The sequence below is a fragment of the Eucyclogobius newberryi genome, unplaced genomic scaffold (assembly GCF_026437365.1).
Source record: "Eucyclogobius newberryi isolate DKJ021-1_F unplaced genomic scaffold, fEucNew1.0.hap1 SCAF_18, whole genome shotgun sequence".
Classification (NCBI taxonomy): domain Eukaryota; kingdom Metazoa; phylum Chordata; class Actinopteri; order Gobiiformes; family Gobiidae; genus Eucyclogobius; species Eucyclogobius newberryi.
In genome coordinates, this window is record NW_027315812.1 from 9,541,880 (window position 1) to 9,554,219 (window position 12,340).

Below are 12,340 nucleotides of genomic sequence, written 5' to 3' on the forward strand. Positions count from 1 at the left end.
GTGCCTGTCAGACAGACCCGTGCAGGTGCCTGTCAGACCCGTGCAGGTGCCTGTCAGACCCGTGCAGGTGCCTGTCAGACAGACCCGTGCAGGTGCCTGTCAGACCCGTGCAGGTGCCTGTCAGACCCGTGCAGGTGCCTGTCAGACCCGTGCAGGTGCCTGTCAGTCAGACCCGTGCAGGTGCCTGTCAGACCCGTGCAGGTGCCGGTGCAGGTGCTGACCTGGTGATCTTGTCGGTGCAGGACATGGTGATGAGCTGCTCCCCCTGTAGAACCCCGTCCCACGTCTGGACCGGGCCCCGGCTCCGCACAGGGACCGTTCCCTCTCCGGACTCGATCTTAGTCCTGAGGTGGCTGCGCTGCTTCCTCACCAAGTGTCTGCTGCTGTGCACTGGCAAAACAACAACAACACAACAACAACAACAACACAACAACAACAACAACAACAACAACAACGACACAGTTATTACACACTTATGGACCACACTATTTATGTGTCTATATCTCTTTTAATCTTCCTCCTTTTGTAGTTTGTCATTTCATCTTTTACTGGAGGTTGTTTAGTTTTGCATTTTGATTATTTTTTGGGTGTTTTATTTTGAAGGTTGTGTTGTTTTTGTTTGCAAATGCTCCGTCTTGTAACTTTAATGATATTTATCTATAGCACATTTGATAAAAAAAACTATTTGAAATGGCTACAAATTGAAACTGTAAACTACATAAACACATAAATACATACTAATACTAACACTATTACTACTACTAACAATAAGCAATACCAAATCAAAAAACCAATACCTAAAAGTAATAAAGTAATACTGCAAAACAAAATATTACACTTAATACTCTGATGTGAGGAGGGCAATAGAAGAAAGTAGTGTTTCTTTGCAAAGTTTATGTAAATTTAATGTGTACTGTTGACTTTGTGGGCGGGATTGTTGTTTTGGGAGTTGTAGTGTAACGTCTTTAATTAAAATGATTCAAAATGAGCTCGAAAAGAAACATTAACATCAAGTGTAATCTCTCAAACAAGCTTATAAAGTGATATTTCTGCACTTTTGTGGTAGATTTTATGGTGCGTTCACGTTCTGTGCGATACATGAGCCTCAAAAAAGACATTTACAGACTATAATTTAGCTCTTTATTGCAAATTAATGTTTCTCTTTTATTTCACCTGTTGTTTAAGATTCAAATTAGGTTGAGTTTCAAATCTTGGCGTCATGGCAACCGTTCTGTATGCAAATGTGACTTCTATGTTGGCGGTTTATATCTATATTTAAACACATTAGTCACAAACAGCACGTTTCATAACAGAATTAAGCTCACAACGTGTATTTTTTTTTCATATTTTGCTAATAATCGTCGAATTTCAAACCTCACTGATCACACCATTGTACATTTTTGCATCATGAATAAAACAACGGATTAAAAATATTGTCTGATTTTGTTACGGAATGGAACGTTTCAGTTTTTGGAACGTCTAATTTATGTGGAATTTGTTTTGGTCGTCAAATTGTGACAGCGACGGCGAGTTAAACCTCCATTTTAGACTTCAACAGACGGCAAAAAACACGTGTTCCGCCTTTTGTAATAACCAGATACATGTTACTTATTATTAGTACAGTTCAAACGACTTCATGACATAAAAGTTTTTGATCAGGCACAATTAATAAAAACATTGTCATATTTAGTTACGGAATGGCATGGAATCAAAACTCTAACTTCTGAATTCAACAGACGGCAAACATTTCCCCCCGTTTTTTGTTATACCCAGATGTTACTTATTTTTTGTAAATTTCAAAAAACTTTACGACATAAAAGTTCAGATTTACTTATGGAATGGGACGTTTCTGTTTTTATGATGTCTAATTTCTATTAATCCGTTTTGGTCGTCAAATTGTGACAGCGACGGCGAGTTAAACCTCCATTTTAGACTTCAACAGACGGCAACAAATATGTGTTTCGCTTTTTGTAATAACAAGATACATGTTACTTATTTTTGTACATTTGAAACGACTTCATGACATAAATGTTTTTGATCAGGCACAATTAATAAAAACATTGTCAGATTTAGTTACAGAATTGCATGGAATTAAAACTCTAACTTCTGGCTTCAACAGACGGCAAACATTAGTTTTCGCTTTTTGTAACACCAGATGTTACTTATTTTTTGTACATTTCAAACGACTTTACGACATAAAAGTTCAGATTTAGTTAGTGAATGGCACGTTTCTGTTTTTATTATGTCTAAATTACATGGAATTTGTTTCGGTCGTCAAATTGTGACAGCGACGGCGAGTTAAACCTCCATTTTAGACTTCAACAGACAGCAAAATATGTGTTTCGCTTTTTGTAATAACCAGATACATGTTACTTATTATTTGTACAGTTCAAATGACTTCATGACATAAAAGTTTTTGATCAGGCACAATTAATAAAAACATTGTCAGATTTAGTTACAGAATGGCATGGAATTAAAACTCTAACTTCTGACTTCAACAGACGGTAAGTATTAGTTTCACTTTTGTTATTACCGTATTTTCCGGACTATAAGTTGCACCGTTTTTCATAGTCTTGGCCCGGGTGCGACTTATACTTATATTTATACTTATATACTTATACTCCGGAGTGACTTATATGTGATATTATTCGTTATTTTAACACTTGCAACTGCATTTCATACTCCAGTGCGACTTATATATGTTTTTTTCTTCTCTATTATGCATTTTTAGGCTGGTGCGACTGGAAAATACGGTACTAGATACATATTACTAGTTTTTTGTACATTTCGTCTTCATGGCCTAAAACTTTTTTGATTATTCACAATTGTTAAACACATTGTCAGATTTTGCAACGAAATGGCACGTTTTTCTATATATATTTATTTACATCAGTTTTGGCCGTCATATCGTGACAGCGACGGTGCAGACTTCAACAGACGGCAAAAAACACGTGTTCCGCCTTTTGTAATAACCAGATACACGTTACTTAGTATTTGTACATTTCAAACGACTTCGTGGCCTTAAAGTTCAAAGGGTTTTCCAATGCGACAGAGCCAATGATATCACATTTAAAGAGCTAGCTCGTTCGGCTTAGCGCTACGGCAACGCTCGCTAATGTATTCATATAACGCGGAAGATTACCGAAGAAGTGGCAGGGCAGCAGAAAAGGCAGCTAGGCTAAAACCGCTAAATGAATACACAATTTGTTTTGAAAGGCTAAGCAGTAAAATGTGATCCAGTCAGCAACGGGGAAAGAAGGGATGGAGGGAGCGAGGAGAGGAGAGGAGGGAGGGAACCAGGAGAGGAGGGAGGGAGCGAGGAGAGGAGGGAGGGAGCGAGGAGAGGAAGGAGGGAACGAGGAGAGGAGAGGAGGGAGGGAACGAGGAGAGGAGGGACGGAGCGAGGAGAGGAGAGGAGGGAGGGAACGAGGAGAGGAAGTAGGGAATGAGGATAGGAAGGAGGGAACGAGGAGAGGAAGGAGGGAACGAGGAGAGGAAGGAGGGAACGAGGAGAGGAGGGAGGGAACCGAGGAGAGGAAGGAGGGAACGAGGAGAGGAGGGAGGGAACGAGGAGAGGAGGGAGGGAACGAGGAGAGGAAGGAGGGAAATGAGGAGAGGAGGGAGGGAACGAGGAGTGTAGGGAGGGAACAAGGAGAGGAAGGAGAGAACGAGGAGAGGAGGGAGGGAACGAGGTGAGGAGGGTGGGAACGAGGAGAGGAAGGAGGGAACGAGGAGGGAGGGAACGAGGAGAGGGGGGAGGGAACGAGGAGAGGAGGGAGGGAATGAGGAGAGGAAGGAGGGAACGAGGAGAGGAGGGAACGCGGAGAGGAACGAGGGAACGAGGTGAGGAGGGAGGGAACGAGGAGAGGAAGGAGGGAACGAGGAGAGGAGGGAGGGAACGAGGAGATGAAGGAGATGAAGGAGGGAACGAGGAGAGGAGGGAGGGAACGAGGAGAGGAAGGAGGGAACGAGGAGAGGAGGGAGGGAACGAGGAGAGGAAGGAGAGAAAGAGGAAAGGAGAGAGGGAACGAGGAGAGGAGGGAGGGAACGAGGGGAGGAAGGAGGGAATGAGGAGAGGAGGGAGGGAACGAGGAGAGGAAAGAAGGAATGAGGAGAGGAGGGAGGGAACGAGGAGAGGAAGGAGGGAACGAGGAGAGGAGGGAGGGAACGAGGAGAGGAAGGAGGGAATGAGGAGAGGAAGGCGGGAACGAGGAGAGGAGGGAGGGAACGAGGAGAGGAAGGAGGGAACGAGGAGAGGAGGGAGGGAACGAGGAGAGGAAGGAGGGAACGAGGAGAGGAGGGAGGGAACGAGGAGAGGAGGGAGGGAACGAGGAGAGGAAGGAGGGAACGAGGAGAGGAGGGAGGGAACGAGGAGAGGAAGGAGGGAACGAGGAGAGGAGGGAGGGAACGAGGAGAGGAGGGAGGGAACGAGGAGAAAATGAACCTGGGCAGTGGTTAATGTAAAGATGGGCCGGTGGTAATAGGGTGTGACATTTGTGCATAAAAAGACGGTTATTTTTAGAACGTAATGCAATGTAAGAGGTCATGGCAAAAACAAGATGGCCGCTCGGGAAATCTGCCCGTTCTGTGTTTGGGATCGAGAAGGAGGTCACAAAGGCGAACGTTTTATCTGTCGACCGATGATTTTATTAGTTTTGTAACGGTTTAAATGAACGGCAGCAGAAAGGAGGAAAGACTCGACTGTTTAATTTGACTTTTCACCACAGTTTTTCTTTTCGCATTGACCTAAAACTGCAAACGTCTTTAATAACTTCTTTAATAACTTCTTTAATAAACGCCTGAAACTGCACACGTGATCATTCTGAGTGAAATGCAGGTTTTAGTTGTTAATACTAATATTGTTTGCCGTTTACTGTCGTATTTAACGGTCCTAAAAGCCTCACATACACGTTTTTTCAAAATAAAACTTAGATTCGAGCCTAAATTTCTTTAGTGAATCGCAATTTGAGTTGGTGCAAAAACTGTGATTATTTAGTCTATTTAGATATCAGAACGTCCATAACAAAATATGAAGTCTATTTATTGGAAAAAACAAACAAACTTTATTAATCCTTCAGCTTTTAGATGTCTACAAACACAAACATGTTCTGGGACTTGTATTTGTTTCTTATTCATATTTCTTGTAAATGCTCTGAAAAGAAGCCGATTTTTTACACATAAATCACAAATCTAATCGTAAATACCACTGATTATTTTTTTCTAAAACCATATAACGCCGAGTCATACATGTTGTTTCTAAATGTATTTTTTCCATTTTTATACATACATATCAATATATAAAAAATAAGTATTTAGGTTTGTGTACTTGTGTGTACATATATATGAACACTGTGTAGTTAAGCTAAACATGACTCAATATTTTGGTTTGTAAATGTAAAGGTTGAATTTGAGTATTTGAAAATGAAAAGTGTGGTTCAAAGTCCAAACACAAACACTTAAATGACTAAAGTATTATTATTAAGCTTTTATTAAGTCAACAGTTTGTGACGCGTGAGATTGTAATATTATTTTGCACCAACAGAGGGAGACGTGAGCCACAATCTACAGTTCTAACATTGACTGTTCTTTGAACTCATGAATAATCTAAACACAGTAATAATCATGTTCTTGTAGTATTATTGTAGTTTTATTGTAGTATTATTGTAGTTTTATTGTAGTTTTATTGTAGTATTATTGTAGTTTTATTGTAGTATTATTGTAGTATTATTTTAGTTTTATTGTAGTATTATTATAGTATTATTGTAGTTTTATTGTAGTATTATTGTAGTATTATTGTAGTATTATTGTAGTTTTATTGTAGTATTATTGTAGTATTAATGTAGTTTTATTATAGTATTATTGTAGTTTTATTGTAGTATTATTGTAGTATTATTGTAGTTTTATTGTAGTATTATTGTAGTATTATTGTAGTATTATTGTAGTATTATTGTAGTATTATTGTAGTTTTATTGTAGTATTATTGTAGTATTATTGTAGTATTATTGTAGTTTTATTGTAGTATTATTGTAGTATTATTGTAGTTTTATTATAGTATTATTGTAGTTTTATTGTAGTATTATTATAGTATTATTGTAGTTTTAGTGTAGTATTATTGTAGTATTATTGTAGTATTATTGTAGTATTATTGTAGTTTTATTGTAGTATTATTGTAGTTTTATTGTAGTATTATTGTAGTATTATTGTAGTTTTATTGTAGTATTATTGTAGTATTATTGTACTGATAGGACTTACAGTCGTTGGACACTTCGTAGGGCGAGTTGACTCTCCCGTCTCCGCAGGGCGACGTGCTGACGAACATGTGGAAGTGCACGTTCTCCTTCAACCGGAAGCTGTTCTCCTTGTGTCGCACGAAGACGGACTGCTCCCAATCCTCCACACGCTTACTGCGGCACAAAACACAACCAGCGTCACACAAAACACAACCAGCGTCACACAAAACACAACGATCGTCACACAAAACACAACGATCGTCACACAAAACACAACCAGCGTCACACAAAACACAACCAGCGTCACACAAAACACAACCAGCGTCACACAAAACACAACCAGCGTCACACAAAACACAACCAGCGTCACACAAAACACAACGATCGTCACACAAAACACAACGATCGTCACACAAAACACAACCAGCGTCACACAAAACACAACCAGCGTCACACAAAACACAACCAGCGTCACACAAAACACAACCAGCGTCACACAAAACACAACCAGCGTCACACAAAACACAACCAGCGTCACACAAAACACAACCAGCGTCACACAAAATACAACCAGCGTCACACAAAACACAACCAGCGTCACACAAAACACAACCAGCGTCACACAAAACACAACGATCGTCACACAAAACACAACCAGCGTCACACAAAACACAACCAGCGTCACACAAAACACAACCAGCGTCACACAAAACACAATCAGCGTCACACAAAACACAACCAGCGTCACACAAAACACAACCAGCGTCACACAAAACACAACCAGCGTCACACAAAACACAACCAGCGTCACACAAAACACAACCAGCGTCACACAAAACACAACGATCGTCACACAAAACACAACGATCGTCACACAAAACACAACCAGCGTCACACAAAACACAACCAGCGTCACACAAAACACAACCAGCGTCACACAAAACACAACCAGCGTCACACAAAACACAACCAGCGTCACACAAAACACAACCAGCGTCACACAAAACACAACCAGCGTCACACAAAACACAACCAGCGTCACACAAAACACAACGATCGTCACACAAAACACAACCAGCGTCACACAAAACACAACCAGCGTCACACAAAACACAACCAGCGTCACACAAAACACAACCAGCGTCACACAAAACACAACCAGCGTCACACAAAACACAACCAGCGTCACACAAAACACAACCAGCGTCACACAAAACACAACCAGCGTCACACAAAACACAACCAGCGTCACACAAAACACAACGATCGTCACACAAAACACAACCAGCGTCACACAAAACACAACCAGCGTCACACAAAACACAACCAGCGTCACACAAAACACAACCAGCGTCACACAAAACACAACCAGCGTCACACAAAACACAACCAGCGTCACACAAAACACAACCAGCGTCACACAAAACACAACGATCATCACACAAAACACAACGATCGTCACACAAAACTAACAAATGCACTTAAACAACGTTGTCCTCGCGGTGTGTAACGGTTTTCTGATGGACTCTCTAACAAAACAACCGTACAAGTCGACTTATCATGCCTTTTCTGGGTTGCAGATGTTTTCGCTTTGCCCAGAATGTTCTATATATTGCATTAAACCTATATGTATCTCCATGGAGACAAGCACATGGGGTTCAGATCTGTGGAAAGGCGACCCCACACACAGGAAGAATATGAAAATTTTTTTTGAGCATTAAATAAACCTGTAAATGAATAAAGGCTAGATGGATGAGTTTCATTCTGTGACACATACCAGGCAAAGCAATAACATCTCCATGGAGACGAGCAAATTTACACAGTGCATCTTTAATAAACAATAGTGGAAATAACCTTGACAATCGTCTTTGTAACGCGTTTATGAGTCTGTATTGTCCAGTTAAAGATTATGATGATCAAAATACAACTACTTTTGTAGTCTTACATTAGTCTTACAACATGTCGATTAATCACTGCAGCCGTGATAGATTGTTATTACCTTAACCTTACCTTAACAACGCTAAATTCGATTGTTTAGTTGCGATTAATCGTTTAACTTGCTTCAGCCCTCTTAACGACTCGACTTGTCATTAATCTCTCCATCCAGGCCCTTTTCCTCCTTCCTTCTCCGCCCCACTCAGGCCTCCTCATCCCTTCTTTTCCCTCCTCCTCCTCCTCCTCCTCCTCCTCCTCCTCCTCCTCCTCCTCCTCCTCCTCCTCCTCCTCCTCCTCCTCCTCTCTCCTCCTCCTCCTCTCTCCTCCTCCTCCTCCTCCTCCTCCTCCTCCTCTCTCCTCCTCCTCCTCCTCCCCATCCCTCCTCTCTCCTCCTCCTCCTCCTCCTCATCCCTCCTCCTCCTCCTCCTCCTCCTCCTCCTCCTCTCTCCTCCTCCTCCCTCCTCCTCCCCATCCCTCCTCTCTCCTCCTCCTCATCCCTTCTTTTCCCTCCTCCTCATCCCTCCTCCTTCATCCTCCTCTCTCCTCCTCCTCTCTCCTCCTCTCTCCTCCTCCTCCTCTCTCCTCCCTCCTCCTCTCCTCCTCCTCATCCTCCTCCTCCTCTCTCCTCCTCCCACCTCCTCTCTCCTCCTCCCTCCTCCTCCTCTCTCCTCCTCCCTCCTGCCTCCTCCCTCCTCCTCTCTCCTCCCTCCTCCTCCTCCTCTTCCTCTCTCCTCCTCCCACCTCCTCTCTCCTCCTCCCTCCTCCTCCTCTCTCCTCCTCCTCCCTCCTGCCTTCTCCCTCCTCTCTCCTCCTCCTCTCCTCCTCCTCCTCCTCCTCCTCCTCCTCCTCCTCTCTCCTCCTCCCACCTCCTCTCTCCTCCTCCCTCCTCCTCCTCCTCTCTCCTCCTCCCTCCTGCCTCCTCCCTCCTCTCTCCTCCTCCTCCTCCTCCCTCCTGCCTCCTCCCTCCTCCTCTCTCCTCCCTCCTCCTCCTCCTCTTCCTCTCTCCTCCTCCCACCTCCTCTCTCCTCCTCCCTCCTCCTCCTCTCTCCTCCTCCTCCCTCCTGCCTTCTCCCTCCTCTCTCCTCCTCCTCCCTCCTGCCTTCTCCCTCCTCTCTCCTCCTCCTCCTCCTCTTCCTCTCTCCTCCTCCTCCAGCCTCCTGCCTCCTCCTCTCTCCTCCCTCCTCCTGCCTCCTCCTCTCTCCTCCCTCTTCCTCCTCTTCCTCTCTCCTCCTCCTCCTCCTCCTCTTCCTCCTCCGTCTCCTCAGTGTAAATATGGTGGCATTTCGTTTGGTCACTCCATTACGACTTATCTCGCCCATTAGCCGCAGTCCGTCGTACCTGCCACCAAGACAAAAACTCACTTCTGCGTATGCTAATCTGACATTCAGCCGCCGCACTCCAGGTCCTACAATCTGATGATCCCCCCCTCCCCCCCCTCGCGGAGGACTCAAATCCTGAAGACTGAAGGCGACGCACAGTCACAGCCGGTTTGGACAGAATGTATGCTGGGAAATGGACTCAGAGGCTTTTAAATGTGTATTTATTCATTTATTTTAATTTATTTTAATTTAATTTATTTTAATTCAATTTAATTTTTAAATTTAATTTCAGTTTAATTTAATTTAATTTAATTATTTTTTTATTTTACTTGACTTATTTAAAGTTAAAAACGAAACTCAGACAGAACAGAACCAGAGGAAATTAGGACTAATATATATTTCTTAATTACAAAAAGACCTCTACCAACAAAAGAAACACAATCATGAAAAAATATTAATTAAAATAAAAGTCCCAGTTGGTCCACACATTTGTCCCAAATTCCAAATGTTAGTTTTTCCATTTGTCTAATGTCAGTCCTTGATCGTTGGTGAAGTTTGTGTCATCCATTTCGTAACGATGGCCTTTTCTCCGCCCCCCGAAAGTACATACAAAGGTATCCATCAACTGTGTCCATGGCAGGAGTACACACAAAGGTATCCATCAACTGTGTCCATGACAGGAGTACATACAAAGGTATCCATCAACTGTGTCCATGGCAGGAGTACATACAAAGGTATCCATCAACTGTGTCCATGGCAGGAGTACATACAAAGGTATCCATCAACTGTGTCCATGGCAGGAGTACACACAAAGGTATCCATCAACTGTGTCCATGACAGGAGTACATACAAAGGTATCCATCAACTGTGTCCATGACAGGAGTACACACAAAGGTATCCATCAACTGTGTCCATGACAGGAGTACACACAAAGGTATCCATCAACTGTGTCCATGGCAGGAGTACATACAAAGGTATCCATCAACTGTGTCCATGGCAGGAGTACATACAAAGGTATCCATCAACTGTGTCCATGGCAGGAGTACATACAAAGGTATCCATCAACTGTGTTCATGACAGGAGTACATACAAAGGTATCCATCAACTGTGTCCATGACAGGAGTACATACAAAGGTATCCATCAACTGTGTCCATGACAGGAGTACACACAAAGGTATCCATCAACTGTGTCCATGGCAGGAGTACATACAAAGGTATCCATCAACTGTGTCCATGGCAGGAGTACATACAAAGGTATCCATCAACTGTGTCCATGGCAGGAGTACATACAAAGGTATCCATCAACTGTGTCCATGACAGGAGTACATACAAAGGTATCCATCAACTGTGTTCATGACAGGAGTACATACAAAGGTATCCATCAACTGTGTCCATGACAGGAGTACATACAAAGGTATCCATCAACTGTGTCCATGACAGGAGTACACACAAAGGTATCCATCAACTGTGTTCATGACAGGAGTACATACAAAGGTATCCATCAACTGTGTCCATGGCAGGAGTACATACAAAGGTATCCATCAACTGTGTCCATCACCATGTGTGAGATCAATCGTGACTCGTGATGTCTGTTTGACTTTGACTTCTTAAAGTGCAATAAGAGGAACGTAAAGGTTTATGCGTGTAAGGTCCATCAGCCAATCACATCGCAGCATTGTTTCATGCAGGAGTCCAGTGTGTGATGTTCTGATCAGAACAAACATTTATATTGTAATTCACTTTTAATAGAGCAATAAAACATTTCAATTTATTTAAAAAGCATCATTAGACTATTTGTTATAAATTATAATAAATTGATAGTGAAAAATAACCAGACATATTATGATTACGTCTGTTATAGAATAATACTATATATTTTTATATAAAAGTGGCAAAGTTGCAGAAACGCAGTCGCTTCACTAAAGCGAGGTTTGGACCTTCACTTCTCGTTCTGTTCATTCTCTGGGAATAACATGTTTGTTTTATCAGTGTTAATTGTTAATCAAGCAATGCTTATGCCATTTGTTTAATTTAATATAACTTATTTTGTCACTTTGGCAAGAAGGAAAAGTTGGGAGCAGTAAAAGATAAATTAGTAAGGATAACTATTACTTTTACATTTTCAGTTAAAATTAATCAATTTGATCATAATTATTTTTCATAGCCAATATTGTATTGAGTAATTAAGTACACTAATGTATTAATAACTGGCTTTAATCACTTTCTCCTGGCACAGTTTCATCACATCATCATTTTATAGCATTACAACCTCAACATTTTACTCTTACTTTATCCGGCTGGACCACATTAAAATGCAGCAGAAGACCCAAAAAGGTCTGAAAATCTCTGTTCATTAATTTAAACTGCTAATGTGGCTGTCGACCCTTAACGCCCACAAATACGCCCAAAAACATATCTGGGGCGTGTGTTATTTGTACAGGGAGTAGAGGTGATGTCAGCGGAATACCAAGTTGCATTGTGGGATTTAAGTTATCAATATTTGAGCTTGTAAGGTGCTGAGAATAAACTAACTGGCAAACGGATGCCCTGGAGTTTTGGTGCGCTTTGTTTGCGTTGAAGAAAGTTCCCATATGTGAATTGTTTACTGACAATGGCAATAAAACTGATTCTGATGACGTGGTGAGGGGCCCCCAAAAATGTTTTCGCTTAGGACCCCCTGAAGACTTGGGCCGGCCCTGACCATGACGTTACAAAATACATTACAACAGCGGTATTCAGTATTCTGTAACATATTTTCAGAGTTCATTATAAAATACTTTTTTATCTATAAAAGTAATGTTTGAAATTTGAAATAAAAATCACCATATACATAGTTAATTTTATGTATTTATTTAT

At 41.9% G+C, this 12,340-nt stretch overlaps 1 protein-coding gene across 1 annotated transcript in view; it reads right to left on the reverse strand.

The window, feature by feature from the left end:
- Positions 1–12,340, reverse strand: part of adarb2 (adenosine deaminase RNA specific B2 (inactive)) — a 352,690-nt gene that overhangs the window by 34,008 nt on the left and 306,342 nt on the right. Inside the window, exons 7-8 of the mRNA XM_072450488.1 lie at positions 6,253–6,404; positions 222–390 (exon numbers count right to left, since the gene is read on the reverse strand). Of these exons, the coding sequence (XP_072306589.1) occupies positions 222–390; positions 6,253–6,404 (321 nt within the window). The remainder of the gene's footprint in view (positions 1–221; positions 391–6,252; positions 6,405–12,340) is intronic.